Genomic DNA, 19,173 nt, shown 5'->3' with positions numbered 1-19,173 from the left:
CAGGGAACTAAGATCCCGCATGCCACACAGCGGGCCAAAAAAAAAAAAAAAAGTCATGGTAAAAATTTTTTCTACAGTGTTTCTCCATTACACCACTCTCTTCCTCAAAAACCGTTCAGGTCTCCCAATTTCCTGTCTAAGATAATAATGACCATTTGTGTAGTTGCCACAGTTGAATTGCTGAAATAGTGCTTTTTTGTTTGTTTTTAATCACAGAGCACCCAGGAATTAGTACCTTTATGTTACTAATATCTAATGTGAGTATTTCTACCATGACTGATCCTCTTTCCTAATAAAATTATAAGAGAATTCTTTTTGTAAGAAAGGGCTTTCTTGATTTCTTTCCTAATTATGACAGTCAAAACTTTTAATAGGGCTGAGATTAACCCTAGTGAGGTCAATTTTTTTTAATTTTTATTTTATTTTTTGGTATTGAATGCCTATGCCATACGCTCTTTGTAGATGTTGTGTAGATAGTACATAAAGAAAAAGTGTTATAAAGAAAAAGGGAAAAAAAAATCTTCCATGAGTCCATCATATAAATATCATTGTGAACTTCCTTTCTGGTCGTTTTTTCTTTTAATATAGTTGAAATTATTCTATATTTACATTTTATATGCATACTTCACTTAAATGTTAGTATCATCTTTTCACTTAATATAATTATTTTCCTATACCACTAAAAATTTTGTGTTGATGCTTTAATGGGTGCATATTAGATCATCTTATTGATGTAGTATATTTACTCACTCATTCTTTTACTTTTGCTTCCTCTAAAGTTTTTGTTTTTCCTAACAGAATTTTTGAAAATCAGAGGTACTTTCCTGGGTGGTTCCCACTGAAGAGTCTAATTGAGCAGACTGGGCCTGCTTAGAAAGCTGGAGTCATAGAAGAGTGTAGTTCCCATTTCACTTTTGACCAAATACCCTATTCTTCTGTCAAAACAAGCCTTCTGTGTGCAAAGAGTTAATTGACTACATATCACAGTTAGTGCTTTATTATAATCCTTAGTATGAATAATGTAGATGAATATTTCATAAAGAATATTTGAAAAACAACAGTAACTCAAGATAAGTCTATAAAAAGAGAATTTCCTAGGGCAAATGACATACTATATCCAACTCTTAGAAGTTCATGATGCGTATCAGCCTCTCAGAAAGTGAGAAGTAGAGCATGTTTTCCAAATTTATTTGACATCACAGACATTGTTTTTCTGTATAATAACTATGAAACTAGATAATGGAATGGTCTTTAGAACTGGGCTACTCAAAACGTATTCATCAGACTGATGAACAGTTTGTCAGTCCACAAACTGTTATTAGTCCTTAACAATGTAAGTACGGAAAGTGACTGTTTAGAAAATTTCATAGCAATTTAAGTGTCACAACATTCAAGTTTGTGATTTTGCAAATGCAAAGGTATTAGTCTAAAACTAATAAGAAATATTTTTTAAACGTTGAAGAAAAAAAACAAAAATTAGCTCTTCACCAGGCTTTGAAACATTTTTAGCAAGATTTCCTTAGTGTAGACAATGAATATCTTTTCTTCACTTAATATTCAGTCAACAACAAATAGTTACTGAGTGTATACCAGACACAGTTTTAGGTAAACAAAAACCTCTGCCATCAGTGATATTAGATTCTGAAGGATATATTTACTTCTGAGCCTGTCTGTAACCTTAATCAGAGGTGCTCTCCAATCTTATCAGTGGGTTGATGTGAGGCTCAGAAGCGTTGAAGGGCTCTCAAATTCCATCAGAAATATCTTTCCTAAAATCTTTTGAAACTCTTCTTGATATTTATTTATAAGTCTTTTCTTCCACTTCTTATCAACATCAAATTCATTAACTATTAACTGTTTGTCCCCTATTTGGACAATGTGAACCTCACCTTTTCCTTTTCTGGTTTGATAAGGGCTGTTTGGAAGCTAAAACGTTTTTCATGTTAGTGAGGGGGCATGCAAAAGGAACATAGAAGAGGAATAGATCTCACATAACATAAATGTTGTACAATTCTTACTGTCTCCAAAACAAAGCAGTTCAATTCCTGTGCCAACTCAAGTAAACTCAATTCCTGTGTGAGTCCTTAGATCTGAGAGACTCAATGATGAGTAGTTTTTGAGGCCTTGTTACCCACAGCATGACTCCGGGGAGGAGGGCTATGGAAGCCCATCTTTACACACCTTGCTTCCATTGAGAATCCAGTCACTTCCATCCTTTCTGGCATTTGTTCTCACTCCTTGCAAATCACTATAATTGAGAGGATAAAAAATTCATTAATTGGTAATAAATGAACTATGCAAATGTTATGTAAGTATGTATCTATTGTGATAATTCAAACTGGTTACACCATTATAAAAATTGACATTTAACTAATATTAGGAACGTTCACACAAATGCACTGAAAAGTCATGTCTGACATATGCTGAACTATTTATACAAATGAATATTTTATTGAGATTACATAGACTAACCAGATTTTATAGAGCATAACAAGGCCCAACTAGCATCCAAGACCCTCAAACTGGACTCAGAAGACATTTCAATGCCTACTATATACCTCAGATTATTTGCCCATGTACCTTTCCTGCCTTTGTTCACTTTGGTTCCTTCCCCTATCTCTACTGTTCAAAAGCTTAGCTATTTAAAAGACTATGTCAGAAATTCCCTGGTGGTCCAGTGGTTAGGACTTCATGCTTTCACTGCTGAGGGCCCAGGTTCAATCTCTAGTCAGGGAACTAAGATCCCACAAGCCACGGAGCAGCTATGTCTCAAATGCCACGTCCTCTACCAAGCCTGCTCTACAAGTAGAATAGGTTATTTTTCTAGATATAAACTAAACAAATATTCATAATTTAAATATGAAAAATACAGGCAATATTCAAGACAAAGGAGAAAAATGAAAAAATTAAAAAAAAATTTTACCTTCTGTAATAAACATTTAAAAAATACAACCTTCCAGTATTTTTCTATGGAAACAGATACACACATATATGTATTTTTATAAAATTGGAACCATACATATGATCCTGATCTTTTAATAATATCTAATGTTTGTCTATAAGAAAACTTTTATTAGTGGCACAGAATTTCATCATATGAATTATTGTTATGATATATATTTTTAAACACACAAGAATATTCTTTATTTCCACAAGTAAGTATTCCGTCTCACTTTTTGGAAACATTGACAGCCTTCTTCATTTATCTTTTAAGAGAGATTTAAGAGAGATTTTTTTACAGTAGGAAATCCAGCAGGTAGGATTCAAAAATAGATGGTTTCAGGGAGACAACTGGAAGTGGTGGTGCATCTAAAAGACTGGAGAACTCATATCCCATCTAAAGGGCTATGTCCCAGCCAACAGGAATAAGGAATCAGAAATAAGAAAAACATAGTATTGTCAGATGTTCCAAATTTTCAAGAAAATCCAGGAATATGGATGTTTATGTACATTTTTCTGGCTTTTAAAGTTGATTCAAGGTTTGTTTTTAAATTAAATAGATTAACCAAATTAAACATGTCCCAGGGCTTCCATAGGTCCCATGAACTGCCCCATTTGTGACTACTGCCTCATGCCTTTCTAGACCTCATGCCATGGTGATACAACCACTTAGAACTCAAGGGGGTAGATATCTGATATCCTTCTCTTATACACTATAAAGTAATGAAGTATGATTTCTAAAACTAGAAATTAAGGGGGACATTGACAAACTCAATCATGACCAAAGATCAGGGAAGGGACCTGAAACCAAATGCATTGGATTCATCACGAATCTTTTAAAGCAATCTGCTATTGTTGAAGACTTAGGTAGTTTCCACTTCCAATTTTCAAAGATATCCTACAATGAAGAGCATCATATATTAAATAGTCCACATCACTTATTTTGTGAAAATTTTCTGATTCTCCTTTTTGTACATGGACTTTATATTATATATCCCATGGCACTTTATCACTCTCTGTATCATGCTAAATAATGACCCTTAGAGATAGCAGGTCCTAACCTCTGGAACCTGTTAAATGTTACCTTATATGGAAAAAGGGTCTTGCAGATGTGATTCATTTAGGACTTTGAGATGGGAAGATAATTTTGGATTATCTAGATGGGTCCTAAATGCAATCACAAGTGTCCTTGTGAGAGAGAGGCAGAGGGAGATTACACAGACTAAAGAGGGACATTACAACATGGCCACAGAGGCAGAGATTGGAGTCATGATGCCACAAAGCAAGGAATGTCGGCAGCCCCCAGGAGATGGAAGAATCAAAGAATGGATTCTCCCCTAGAACCTCTGGAGGGACTGTGGCCTTGCTCATACCTTGATTTGGGGTTGCTGATACCTTGATTTGGGACCACTGATACCAAGTTTGGGCTTCCGGCCTTCAGAACCATGAGAGAATAAAGTTCTGTTGTTTTAAGCCACCCAGTTTGTGTAATTTGTTACAGAAGCACAGAGAATTTTCAAGAAAACACAAATCAAGCAAGCCTTTGTGGGTATGTGTTTAAGTTGGGGATAAATCAAGATCTCTCACTGATACTTTTGCCTCTAGGTGAGAGCTGACATACAGTGGGTTGGAACTAAAACATACTGATCGTGAGCTAATAAGATGCAATCAGAATATTGGTCATTAGGCCAGTTATCTTAGAGAGTTATCTTAAAAGCAAAGGAAGACGATTAAACTCCTACTTCTTTCAGGTCACATTTTTAGGCAAAAAAGTAAACACAACTTTTTTTTTTTTGGCCTCACCGTGCAGCTTGTGAGATCTTAGTTCCCTGACCAGGGGTTGAACCCAGGCCGCTGGCAGTGAGAGCACGGAGTCCTAACCACTGGGAATTCCCAACAAAACCTTTTATCTTGGCAAAATTAAATTTCTATATTGGCCTTCAGTTATAGATTTATATCTGGGAAAGATAAGTACAATTTAAGCAAATTGCCAAGTAACACTATGGCATACTAAGACATTTCAAAATAAGCAGCACTGGGACTTCCCTGGCCGTCCAGTGGTTAAGACTCTGCACTTCCACTGCAGGGGGTGCAGGTTCGATTCCTGGTCGGGGAACTAAGATCCTGCATGCCTCATCGCAGCCATATAAATAAATAAATAAACAGCACTGACAAAAATTTTTAAATATCGGGGCCTGATCTTGCAGAAACAAGTCTTGAATTTTCAATTACTGCTTCTGCCACATCTGTAAGTTCTTCCTCTGCACTGCCTGTTTCCCATTGGCCTGTTAGTCACTGCTCTCTTCAACATAAGCCATTTCCCTGGCCATGCTGGCTTGTCAAATTACTGTCCCCTCTCTCCACTTTCTTTCGCCATATAACACACAACTCTGAAAAAAAAAATCAGTCTGTCTTTTCTGCCTCTGTTTTCTCAATACCCATCTCACTCCCTTCGAAAGTAACTTCTGCCTCTCCTCTCTCCTGAAATCACAATCAAAAGATCACCACTGGCTGCCATGACTCTTTCTCAATTCTCAACGTCTCTGTGGCCTTGACATTACTAACTTCTCACTCCTCTCCTACTGCCTTTTCAAACTCACTTCCCCTCAAGCTCATGAAATAGCAGTTGTCTAGATTTCCTTCAAACTCAATCCTTCTGTCTCTGTCACTACATCTTCTGTACAGTTCCAAATGGAATGCAATGCCCAAGGTTTCCTTCTTGGTCTCCTTTTCATCCTTTCACTTTACCCCTTGAGGATCAGGTCCCACCACCTGGCTGCTCTTGCAAATTTCTCAATGGTCAGATCTCAGTTTAAATATAACCACTTTTTATAGGTCTTCCCTAGCATTCATATCTAAATATGAGTTTTTCCCTTCCCCACCAAACACACATGCACCATGAGTCTCTAACACAGCACCTTGTTTCCTTCATAGTACTTATCATAATTTAAATATATTTGTTTACGTGTTTCTTGTCTTTCTCCTCAACAAGCACACAGACCACATCTGGTTTGATTACCACTGTATACCTGGCACACGGAAGGCACTTATTAAGTAACCATCAAATGACTAAATGATTTATTCATTTCCATTGCTTCAATTCTTTCTTATCTATGAATGGTTTTAAATCCTACTGCCACCCCCAGCCTGTATCCAGACTTCCAAATCCATATTTTTAATAGCCTGCTGGACATTTCCATGTGAAATGTCACACCACATCTAAAATTCAACATGCCCCCAATTCAACACATATTCTAACATTTTATTTACATCACACTATGTTAATATCTCACATACAACATAAAATACAATCTGCTGTGTTGTTATTTGTATATGATAAGGCCTTATTTTCCTACTGGAATTTGAAGTTACCTAAGGTTGGAAATGACAATGTGTTCATCTTTGTATCTGTCTTAGCATATCACTCAGAGTGTTGTATAAAGCAGGTACTGAGAAAACATTTGCTGTTAAGGCATTGCTTCCAGCATTTCAAAATCAACCAAATGTTGATTTACCTTCCAGCCCCAGGCTCTGTCATTGCTATGGCACCAATACATTTCCCTGCAGTCATCTGGGGGATGAAGTGCTTAATCTGTTCTTCTGAGCCATAGTTTGCAATATAGGGCATGACAATATCCGAATGAAGACTAAAACCTGGGCCTGTGCAATTCGAATATGCTCTTAGAAAGAAAAAAGAGAAGACAGTTTAAGGCACAACATAGTTATTTTGTTCTCTTTTTAGTTCTTTGATTTCTCAATTAGAAAACAACAACGAAGTACTAAAGGTCCTATCACATTATGTGGTAATAGATTGTCTCCTCGCAAACCTATGAAGTTTCTGAAGGTTTTCTCTCTTTTTTTTTTTTTTACTAACCTTTTAATTTCTGGCTCTAACATAGTAACAGTGCTCTAGCAGAGCTCAATGATCACGTATGTAATGAAATAAAAGATAAAACATTTTAAAAAATGTACCACCTATAACTGTATTACCCTAACATAGTAACTATTTTCATTTTAGCAAATGACCTTTGCCATAAGGATATACGTATTCTAATATAACTGCAGTCATGGTATAAATTTTGTACTTACAAAATTTATCACAATAAATAGCTGCAAAATATTACAAACTGCTTATGTACTACAATATACTTTTTCATTGTCCTACTGCTGGACATTTAGATTGCTTCCAAACCTGGGGGATTATGATCTAACATGGCAATGATGTTTGTACATAGATATTATTTTTTATATTGGGTTGCCAAAAGGTTCCTTTGGTTTTTAAGTAAAAATAAAAGATAAATTTTTCATTTTCACCATGAACTCTATTGAACAACGTATTCACCCTTTTGTTCCATTACCTTCTGCCATTTTTCAGGCAACTTCATAATTCCATCTTCCCAAAACTTTTTATCTTTTTGAGCAAAGAACTGTTCCAGGTGCCTTTTACAGTCTTCCAAGGAATCGAAATTTTTTTCCATTAAGAGAATTTTGTAAAGACCTAAATAAATGGAAATCGAAGGTGCAATGTCTGGTGAATACGGCGGAGGAATCAGAACTTCCCAGCCAAGCTGTAAAAGTTTCTGCCTGGTCATCAAAGAAACACGCGGTCTTGTGTTATCCTGATGGAAGATTATGCGTTTTCTCTTAACTAATTCCAGACACTTTTTGTCAAGTGCTGCTTTCAGTTGGTCTAATTGGGAGCAGTACTTGTTGGAATTAATCGTTCGGTTTTCCAGGAGGAGCTCATAATAGATGACTCCCTTCCAATCCAACCATATACACAACATCACCTTCCTTGGATGAAGACTGGCCTTTGGTGTGGTTCGTGGTGGTTCATTTCGCTTGCCCCATGATCACTTCCATTCCACATTATTGTACAGTGTCCACTTATCATCGCCCGTCACAATTTGTTTTGAAAACGGATGTTTTCATTACGTCTAGGTAGAGAATCACATGAAGAAATATGGTCAAGAAGGTTTTTTTTGCTTAACTTACGTGGAACCCAGACATCAAAGTGATTAACATACGCAAGCTGGTGCAAATGCTTTTTCTTTTTTCTAGGAATTTTCTTTACATTTCCACTCGGCTTTAATGTATTTTTTTTTCTTATTAGTTATCCATTTTATACACATCAGTGTATACATGTCAATCCCAATCGCCCAATTCATCCCACCACCCAGTAGTGGGATTGCTGGGTCATATGGTAATTCTATTTTTACTTCTTTAAGGAACCTCCATACTGTTCTCCATAGTGGCTGTATCAATTGACATTCCCACCAATAGTGCAAGACGGTTCCCTTTTCTCCACACCCTGTCCAGAATTTGTTGTTTGTAGATTTTCTGATGATGCCCATTCTAACTGGTGTGAGGTGATACCTCACTGTAGTTTTGATTTGCATTTTTCTAATAATTAGTGATGTTGAGCAGCTTTTCATGTACTTCTTGGCAATCTGTACATCTTCTTTGGACAAATGTCTATTTAGGTCTTCTGCCCATTTTTTGGATTGGGTTGTTTGTTTTCTTAATACTGAGCTGCATGAGCTGTTTATATATTTTGGAGATTAATCCTTTGTCCGATGATTCATTTGAAAATATTTTCTCCCATTCTGAGGGTTGTCTTTTCGTCTTGTTTATGGTTTCCTTTGCTATGCAAAAGCTTTGAAGTTTCATTAGGTCCCATTTGTTTATTTGTGTTTTTATTTCCATTAGTCTAGGAGGTGTATCAAAAAAGATCTTGCTGTGATTTATGTCAAAGAGTGTTCTTCCTATGTTTTCCTCTAAGAGTTTTATAGTGCCCGGTCTTACATTCAGGTCTCTAATCCATTTTGAGTTTATTTTTGTGTGTGGTGTTCTAATTCCACTCTTTTACATGTAACTTCCCAGTTTTCCCAACACCACTTATTGAAGAGACTGTCTTTTCTCCATTTCATATCCTTGCCTCCTTTGTCATAAATAGTTGACCACAGGTGCAGGGGTTTATCTCTGGGCTTTCTATCTTGTTCCATTGATCTGTGTTTCTGTTTTTGTGCCACTACCATATTGTCTTGATTACTGTAGCTTTGTAGTATCGTCTGAAGTCAGGGAGTCTGATTCCTACAGCTCCGTTTTGTTCCCTAAAGGCTGCTTTGGCTATTCGGGGTCTTTTGTGTCTCCATACAAATTTTAAGATATTTTGTTCTAGTTCTGTAAAAAATGCCATTGGTAATTTGATAGGGATTGCATTGAATCTGTAGATTGCTTTGGGTAGTATAGTCATTTTCACAATATTGATTCTTCCAATCTAAGAACATGGTATATCTCTCCATCGGTTGGTATCATCTTTAATTTCTTTCATCAGTGTTTTATAGTTTTCTGCATACAGGTCTTTTGTCTGCCTAGTTAGGTTTATTCCTAGGTATTTTATTCTTCTTGTTGCAAAGGTATATGGAAGTGTTTCCTTAATTTCTCTTTCAGATGTTTCATCATTAGTGTATAGGAATGCAGGAGATTTCTGTGCATTAATTTTGTATCCTGCTACTTTACCAAATTCAGTGATTAGCTCTAGTAGTTTTCTGGCAGCCTCTTTTGGATTCTCCATGAATAGAATCATGACATCTGCAAACAGTGACAGTTTTACTTCTTCTTTTCCAACTTGGATTCTTTTTATTTCTTTTTCTTCTCTGATTGTCATGGCTAGGACTTCCAAAACTATGTTGAATAATAGTGGCGAGACTGGACATCCTTGTCTTGTTCCTGATCTTAGAGCAAATGCCTTCAGTTTTTCACCATTGAGAATGATGTTTGCTGTGGGTTTGTCATATATGGCCTTTATTATGTTGAGGTAGGTTCCCTCTATGCCCACTTTCTGGAGAGTTTTTATCATAAATGAGTGATGAACTTTGTCAAAAGCTTTTTCTGCATCTATTGAGATGATCTTATGATTTTTCTTCTTCTATTTGTTAATATGGTGTACCACATAGATTGATTTGCGTATACTGAAGAATACTTGCATCCCTGGGATAAATCCCACTCGATCATGGTGTATGATCCTTTTAATGTATTGTTGGATTCTGTTTGCTAGTATTTTGTTGAGGAGTTTTGCATCTATATTCATCAGTGATATTGGTCTGTAATTTTCTTTTTTTTGTAGTATCTTTGTCTGGTTTTGGTATCAGGGTGATGGTGGCCTCATAGAATGAGTTTGGGAGTTTTCCTTCCTCTACAATTTTTTGGAAGAGTTTGAGAAGGATGGGTCTTAGCTCTTCTCTAAACGTTTGATAGAATTCACCTGTGAAGCCATCTGGTCCTGGACTTTTGTTTGTTGGAAGATTTTTAATCACAGTTTCAATTTCATTACTTGTGATTGGTCTGTTCATATTTTCTATTTCTTCCTGGTTCAGTCTTGGAAGGTTATACCTTTCTAAGAATTTTCCATGTCTTCCAGGTTGTCGATTTTATTGGCACAGAGTTGCCAAAGCATCTCTTAGGATGCTTTGTATTTCTGTGGTGTCTGTTGTAACTTCTCCTTTTTCATTTCTAATTTTATTGATTTGAGTCCTCTCCCTCTTTTTCTTGATGAGTCTGGTTAATAGTTTATCAATTTTGTTTACCTTCTCAAAGAACCAGCTTTTAGTTTTATTGATCTTTGCTATTGTTTTCTTTGTTTCTATTTCATTTATTTCTGCTCTGATCTTTATGATTTCTTTCCTTCTGCTAACTTTGTTTTGTTTGTTCTTCTTTCTCTAGTTCCTTTAGCTGTAAGGTTAGATAGTTTATTTGAGATTTTTCTTGTTTCTTGAGGTAGGCTTGTATAGCTACAAACTTCCCTCTTAGAACTGCTTTTGCTGCGTCCCATAGGTTTTGGATCATCATGTTTTCATTGTCATTTGTCTCTAGGTATTTTTTCATTTCCTCTTTGATTTCTTCAGTGATCTCCTGGTTATTTACTAATATATTGTTTAGCCTCCATGTGTTTGTGTTTTTTAAGTTTTTTCCCCTGTAATTGATTTCCAATCTCATAGCATTTTGGCCAGAAAAGATGCTTGATATGATTTCAATTTTCTTAAATTTACTGAGGCTTGATTTGTGACCCACTATGTGATCTATCCTGGAGAATGTTCCATGCGCACTTGAGAAGAAAGTGTAATCCTGCTGTTTTTGGATGGAATATCCTATAAATATCAATTAAATCTATCTGGTCTATTGTGTCATTTACAGCTTGTGTTTCCTTATTAATTTTCTGTTTGGATGATCTGTTCATTGGTGTAAGTGAGGTGTTAAAGTCCCCCACTATTATTGTGTTACTGTCAATATCCTCTTTTAGAGCTCTTAGCAGTTGCCTTATGTATTGAGGTGCTCCTATGTTGGGTGCATAAATATTTACAACTGTTATATCTTCTTCTTGGATTGATCCCTTGATCATTATGTAGTGTCCTTCTTTGTCCCCTGTAATAGTCTTTATTTTAAAGTCTATTTCATCTGATATGAGTATAGCTACTCCAGCTTTCTTTTGATTTCCATTTGCATGGAATACCTTTTTCCATCCCCTCACTTTTAGTCTGTATGTGTCCCTAGGTCTGAAGTGGGTCTTGTTTTTGTATCCATTCAGTAAGCCTGTGTCTTTTGGTTGGAGCATTTAACCCATTCACATTTAAGGTAATTATCAATATGTATATGTTCCTATTACCATTTTCTTAATTGTTTGGGGTTTGTTTTTGTAGGTCCATTTCCTCTCTTGTGTTTCCCACTCAGAGAAGTTCTTTTAGCATTTGTTGTAGAGATGGTTTGGTGGTGCTGAATTATTTTAGCTTTTGCTGGTCTGTAAAGCTTTTGATTTCTCCATCGAATCTTAATGAGATTACTCCTTGGGTAGAGTAATCTTGGTTGTAGCTTCTTCCCTTTCATCACTTTAAGTACATCATGCCACTCCCTTCTGGCTTGTAGAGTTTCTGCTGAGAAATCAGCTGTTAACCTTATGGGAGTTCCCTTGTATGTTATTTGTCATTTTTCGTTTGCTGCTTTCAATAATTTTTCTTTGTCTTTAATTTTTGCCAATTTGATTACTATGTGTCTCGGCATGTTTCTCCTTGGGTTTATCCTGTGTGGGACTCTCTGCGCTTCCTGGACTTGGATGGCTATTTCTTTTCCCATGTTAGGGAAGTTTTCAACTATAATCTCTTGAAATATTTTCTCGGGTCCTTTCTCTCTCTCTTGTCCTTCTGGGACCCCTATAAAGCAAATGTTGTTGCATTTAATGTTGTCCCAGAGGTCTCTTAGGCTCTCTTCATTTCTTTTCATTCTTTTTTCTTTATTCTGTTCCACAGCAGTGAATTCCACTATTTTTTCTTCCAGGTCACTTTTCCATTCTTCTGCCTCAGTTATTCTGCTATTGATTCCTTCTAGTGTATTTTTCATTTCAGTTATTGTATTGTTCATCTCTGTTTGTTTGTTCTTTAATTCTTCTAGGTGTTTGTTAAACATTTCTTGCATCTCCTCGATCTTTGCCTCCATTGGTTTTCCGAGGTCCTGGGTCATCTTCACTATCATTATTCTGAATTCTTTTTCTGGAAGGTTGCCTATCTCCACTTCATTTAGTTGTTTTTCTGGGGTTTTATCTTGTTCCTTCATCTGGTACATAGCCCTCTGCGTTTTCATTTTGTCTATCTTTCTGTGAATGTGGTTTTTGATCCACAGGCTGCAGGATTGTAGTTCTTCTTGCTTCTGCTGTCTGCCCTCTGGTGGATGAGGCTATCTGGTGCAAATGATTTTCAACCCTTGATTTGGATGTTTTGAGTATGTCGGCTATCTCCCAGGTGGTATAACATTGATTGTTCTCAACTAATGTCTCAATTTGATCACTATCAACTTCAACTGGTGTATCCAACCGGAGAGCATCGTCCAGCAAGAAATCTCCAGTACGAAACTTTGCAAACCACTTTTGACACATTCAATCAGTCACAACACCTTCTCCATATACTGCACAAATCTTTTTTTTTGTGCTTCAGTTGCATTTCTACCTTTCATGAAATAATAAAGCATAATATGCCAAAAATGTTGCTTCTTTTCTTCCACCTTCAATATTAAAATGGCTACACAAAAATTCACCAATTTTAATGTCTTTTTTTAAATGCACGCTAATATGACAGCTGTCACAATATAATCTAACAAAATTGTTTTGAATGAAGTTGAAGACAACTAAGTGCTACTAGAGCCATCTTATGGAAAAAAACCAAACAAACTTTTTGGCCAACCCAATATTTAAGAGCAGAAATACTTTCATTTTTTATGTATCCATGCTTTTAATCTCCAAGGCATTTATTGTTCCAATATATAACATCACCAAGAGTATATGAATGCGTCACTTTCACTGCAACCTTGTCAGCACTGGTTATTATGATTTTTCATTTTCACTAAATTTTGTACTCAAAATTATACCTCCAGATTAATTTAATTTGCATCTGATTGGTAGTAAGGATAAACTTTTTTCATCTAAAAAACCTATTTTCATTTCTTTTTTGATGAATTGCTGGTTCCAATCTTTTGCCCATTTATCAACTGAAATCTTCCTTTGTTCTCATGTATGAAACAGACACATGGGTCAATTAGAAATGAAGCACCTATTTTAACAACTTAAAAGACGATTTTCAATCTTATAAGAAGATTAGAAAACAGTTTAAAATCATCACTCAGAAAAGTGAACTGACGAAACAAGACTCAACTTCAAATGCTTCCATACTTACTGCTCCTCCCAAACAACAGCTGACGAGTACAAGTCCCCCCCAATGCCACCATGACGCTCTGCAATATTGACACCAAGCAGTCCTTGTTTTCCAGCTTTTTCCCAAAGCTCCCTACTCACTTCTCCAGCTTTCTCCCATCTGCAAGTAATAAACATTTTAAAATCAGAAAAATGTTTTTCATATTATTTAAATGGCCACATTTTGAATATATGAATGATTTTGTTCAGGAATGGTCCCTTAATTTAAGGTAATTAAAAAGGGGGTGCTCTCACACCCTGTGACAATAGCAGGGCCCAACAAGTAAAAGAAAGATTCCTCTTTCCCAGGAAAGACTCAGTCATTGAAAAGCCCTGGACTCTTTGTTTACTCTAGCCCTCCCAACTTCCTTTTCCTCTCTATGAAAGTGCTCTCCTTCCCTTGCTGAGCAGCGACTTGCAATAGATCACCATGGTTGTGGACCATAAACCCATTTTTTGCAGGAGAAAAAACTGGCAGTCGATTAGGTCAACATATTTTTTAATTGTATATTTTAAAACTCATTTAAGAAGCTTTGAACTAGTTTAAGAATCCCGTAATCTTACAGTATTATACTGAAGAGTGGTAAAAATGTTAATAAAGCCCTGAACACAGTACTTTTTCTAGACAACAACGAAGAGCATTCTAGGAAATGGTCCTTCTTGGACTTCTAACATGCATTACTTTCAAAGAAAATGTGCGACTTACTCTGCGTGATGAGGAATCACTTCTTCTTGAAAAAACTTCCTTACACTTTCCCGGAAAATGTCATGTTCTGAAGAGAAGATTCTTCTAATTCCTATATCTGTTAATTTTTTAGCAGAAGGAGTTTCTAGACGTTCCTCCCCTCCAGAATGAGAACATCTTAAAAATATACATACATTAAGAAAATTAAGTGAATTGTTACTCTTCGCATCCAAATTAAAAGTCACTGAACAACATGAAGGAAAGAGTCTGCAATTTGACAAACTGGTTCAAATTTGAGCAGCAGCACTTTAGGATCTCTCTCGATTGGATGAGACTAAGAAGTAGTTTACCCTTATTCAACTCAGTCTTTACTTCCAAATCCCTAAAGAGGATGTCATGCCTAGAACTAATCACATGTTTGAGCTGAAGTAGAATATAGCATAGTACTGTATGGTGATGCCGATTAAATAATGTAAAATTCAAATAGTACAATAGAATAATACTGATAAGTTTTCATGTAATGTACAATTTTTAAAATAATGTAACCCCCCCATTAATAGTTTATCCAGAATCATACAATTTCAAATGGCAGGTGTATAGGATGCAAACTGTGTTGACTTTTATTGCCACATTACAATCTGGGTGTAAAGCAAAATCAAAGTACCCACCAGTCTCTGTAGGGATTAGTCCAGAATTATTCAAAATCTTTGGAAACTGACCTTCCCTCTCCCCGCACCCCCCCACCCCCCATATTAAGCTTAAAAAGAGACTGCTCTGTAGTTCCTTTTGTTCAATGGTCTTCAGATCGCCCCCCGCCCCGGCCGGGGGTACGCCTGAAAAGATTTTGAAACTCTGTGTACCACTTTGTACATTTTTAAGCTCACATATAAAAAAACTTTTTATCATATATATAAATATCGCCAAAAGATGTTTTTCTGTTTTGCATCATATTGTTTTGGGTTTCTCTCTTCCTTAGTTGGACCCTGACCTGATCTGATCCTATCCTGTCCTTTCCTTCCCTTTTCTTTCTCTTCCTCTTCTTCTTCTTAGTCCAGAAAAGACCCAGTCTTGTTTATTGGCAATTAGGCTATTTCAATCTTTTTTCCCCTGAAATGTACTATTTTTTTCCAGTTTATATATTTTTCCTTAATGCAATGGACTGAATTGTGCCTGCCTCCTCCTCCAACCCAATTCATGTTGAAGTTCAAACTCCCAATGTAATGGTATTTGGAGATATGGCTTTGAGGAGGTAATTACAGTTAAATGAGGTCATAAGTGTGGAGTCCTAAACCAAGAGGCTTGGCTTACATTATAAGAAGGGGAAGAGAGAGATATAGCTCTGTGTGCACACAACAAGGAAAGGCCTAGTGAGGACATAGGGAGAAGGGGGCCATCTATAAGCCAGGAAGAGAGCTCTCACCACCAAATGAAGTGGCCAGCACCTTGATCTTGGACTATCCAGCCGCTAGAATTATGAGGAATAGATTTCTGTTGTTAAACCATCCAGTCTATAGTATTTGGGTATGGAAGCCTGAGCTGATTAATACACTTAATATGTATTTTGTGTCATTTTGCTTTAGACTTATCTTTTATATACAACTTTTAGTTGAGTTTTATTTGTTAATACAATCTGAAATGTCTTTTAAGTGGTAACCTTTAGCTGAGAACTTTTAATATTACATTTTTTATACCTGGTCTGCCTTTTATCTTCACGTTTTTCTGGTTTGCTACTCTGTCAGCCAAATCATCATTTTTAATAGCTTATTTATTCATTTAGCCAACAAATACTTTCTGAGTGCCTAATATGTACTAGGAACCATTCGGGTAACTTGGGATACAACAGTGAGCAAGGGTCTTGCACACCACTGTAATGTTACAGTAAAAGAGACTAAAATCTACTTCATCCTATATTGAAATGACTCGTTCCAATTTCTTTATAATGCACACATTGGTCCATACTTGGGATTTTTCCTCAAGGAAAAAAATGTGCTGAGACTAGGGAACTGGAGCTCTAAGACACTGAATCATTTGTCAACATAATTAGTAAATAATAGAGTGGAACTTATATCCAAGTCTGCCTGGATCTTAAAATTTTATATCCCATGTAACATTAATCTTTGGAACATTTCTAAGTAAAACACACCAAGACAAAGGAAAGTGAAAGAAGTGCCAGAAAGAACAGAGATTTTCAGATCAGTCAAAAGTGTTCAAGAGAGAACATGTAGAGAGAAGAAAATCAAAACACTTGGCAGTAAGTTTGTTGGAATATCCATTTTTTGCCAAGACTAAGGAACCCGTACAAAATAAATCAGCCCTTTTTCTCCCCATAAAAACCAGGAAATCTGTACTGAATAAATTGTCCATTGTTTTCCTAAAGCATTAAACTGCTACTCATCTAACAGGCTAGGCTCTACTTATTATTATTATCATTATTTTTAAAACCTCATTTACATTATAAAAGGGAGACAGTCTCTGCCAGCACCTTCAGGTAGGGAGCTGGTTATAAATACACAATTTGGGGCCTCATCCCAGGCCAAATGAATCAGTCTGTACATTTGACACTTGAAACACACAGGGGTTAGGGACGCCCAACCTCCATGCAGTTGAAAATCCATGATACCCCACCGTCAGCCCTCCATATTTGTGCTTCCTCCAAAGCACGGTTCTGCATCCTCAGATTCAACCAACCATGGATTGTGTAGTACTGTAGTATTTACGATGGAAAAAAATTCCCATGTAAGTGGACCCTCGCGATTCAAATACATGCTGTTCGAGGGTCGACTGTATTTTAATAACATTCCTAAGTGATTCATATGCACATTAAAGTTTAAGAAGTCTGTTATAATAAAACTAGAGTCTCTGACCTATCCAGAGGGTCCCTCAGGTCCTCCTTTTTCCAATATTCTTCCTATACTTCAACCAAAATAACATCACAATTGACAATGCAGAAGCAGGTATGAAAATCAGACTGTCTAATATTAAGCCAGACATTAAGGGATCTACAAAAATGTAAAACAATGTCACTCATCTCACTTTTTTTTGGAAAAGTTATTTTTCATAAAGATGTTATTTATGTTAACATGTAATGAGTTACTTTTATGTAAACTAAATATTTGTAAAATTTCCCAGTTTTGTAGATATCTATTGACATCAATGTCCATAAATAAAACTCACATAAACAAAAGATCTTGGAGGTCCTCTAATTTTAACAGCACAAAGGAGTCCTGATACTAAAAAGTTTGAGCATCACTGTCTTATGAAGTTCGGGGAAGAGCTTAGAAAAGTATGTGTATCCGAATGTAAAGTCACTCCTCGGTGAAGCCTTCCCAGCCCTCCTCACGAGCAGCAGTTTTGTTTCCTGCTCCCATAGCATCTTAGAGTTACCATAAGGCCGCCATGAGCTAATTTATCCATCCTGTCACTCTCATTAAATAGGGAATCCTCGGTGCTTCCAGCTTGTTTATCCAATGACTGTATTTGAGGTGTCAGACGGTACAGGAAGCTTTTGATCTTATAAACACTACCTTAATAGTCACTGAGCCACTTAGAAACTCTCTCCATTAATTCCTCTGCATTTACTTAATTAAAGGATTTGTTAAATCTCAAGTTAATTTCATCGTCTAACGGGCCGTCGCCAGGTCTTTCCTGTTCCAGGATGTCTTCTCCATGGCACTTCTCTAGGTCAGTGTCGCTGCAAGTGCTTTTCTCAAGATCTGGGAGGCGGTGGAATACCAGCTCCCAAGTTCACTATAGGGCGGTGCCTTTTTGCCACAGATCTAACTGGGCCAAAGGTCGTAGCTCCAACTCGTGCAACTGTGGCCAAGGGGTGACTCCCCGCCCTCGCCTCGCAGGAACTCTTCGAAATGCAGACTCACGGTGCCGACCACAGGCCTCAGAACCAGACGGGTTGGATTGGGGCCAGAGAGGGAGAATTTAGGGACGCCCGCCCCCCCTCCCCCCGACTTCGGCTGTCACCAAGTTGAAGCTGCTAGGCCGGCGCCCACGCGCTCGCGCCAGTGGGTCCGACCCAGGTTCTGGGAGCCAAGGGGCGAGGCCCAGCCCCTTCTCCCACCCTCTCTCGCCCCAACAGCTCAGCCCAAGTCCCGGGGGCCGATGCAGCCGGCCGCTTGAGCGCGCGCCGTCTGGTTCCCAGCCCCCAGGAGCGGTGTGCGTGTCGCAGCCCTGCCCTGCAGCCTCCCGGCCGGCGCAGCTGAAGCGGGGCGGGCACTCACCTCGATGCCGGCGGCACGCTCGGCGCACAGCGGCCGCCCCACAAGCGTAGGGCCCTGCGGAGGAGGCGTGTGGCCATGGCTGGGACAGCGAGGGGCGGCAGGGGCGACGGACTCGTCTTCTCGGTGACTCCGAGCGCGCAAGGCCAGGCGCCGGGCCAGCGGACTGTCCCCAGAACCTTCCTCCGTGCAGTCCCGCCGGAAAAACGTCGCGCAGCCGCTCTGGTAGATGCACCCTGGGCGCCCTTCCGGAGCCCGGAGCCGCGATCCCCTGTGGTCCGGCGGGTGGCGTGTCGCCGAGCGTTGGGACACGCCCCTCTCTAGAATCTTACCAATGGAAAGATTCTAAATGCAAAACGATTCAACTTTTCCCTGCGGCGTTTTTGTATATCTAAGCTGTTCTTTTTTTTTTTTTTTTTCTGTTTTTCTTTTTTTTTGTGAGGAAGATAGAGTTTATTAAAGAGAAGCGTCGCTGCAAGAACAGCTGGCCGACTTCCTGGTAGCCAGGGAAAGCCGACCCTGAGCGTGGGTTGCTTGTGTGGTTTGTTTTAACATCTTTATTGGAGTATAACTACTTTACAGTG

General features: G+C 37.8%; 1 protein-coding gene across 2 annotated transcripts in view; it reads right to left on the bottom strand.

Moving 5' to 3' along the window:
* The window catches only part of ACADL (acyl-CoA dehydrogenase long chain), a 38,586-nt gene extending 19,717 nt beyond the window's left edge, over window positions 1-18,869 (bottom strand). The window contains exons 1-5 of one of the 2 annotated variants that reach the window (XM_019938990.3): window positions 18,593-18,869; window positions 14,382-14,537; window positions 13,659-13,796; window positions 6,456-6,620; window positions 2,182-2,248 (exon numbers count right to left, since the gene is read on the bottom strand). In XM_019938990.3, the coding sequence (XP_019794549.1) occupies window positions 2,182-2,248; window positions 6,456-6,620; window positions 13,659-13,796; window positions 14,382-14,537; window positions 18,593-18,669 (603 nt within the window). In that variant the 5' untranslated portion in view covers window positions 18,670-18,869. The remainder of the gene's footprint in view (window positions 1-2,181; window positions 2,249-6,455; window positions 6,621-13,658; window positions 13,797-14,381; window positions 14,538-18,592) is intronic. The other variant, XM_019938989.3, reaches the window with a different exon arrangement.
* Window positions 18,870-19,173: the final 304 nt, after the last annotated feature.

The sequence above is a fragment of the Tursiops truncatus genome, chromosome 7 (assembly GCF_011762595.2).
Source record: "Tursiops truncatus isolate mTurTru1 chromosome 7, mTurTru1.mat.Y, whole genome shotgun sequence".
NCBI classification, from domain to species: Eukaryota; Metazoa; Chordata; class Mammalia; order Artiodactyla; family Delphinidae; genus Tursiops; species Tursiops truncatus.
This window is presented reverse-complemented; position numbering and strand designations above follow the sequence as displayed.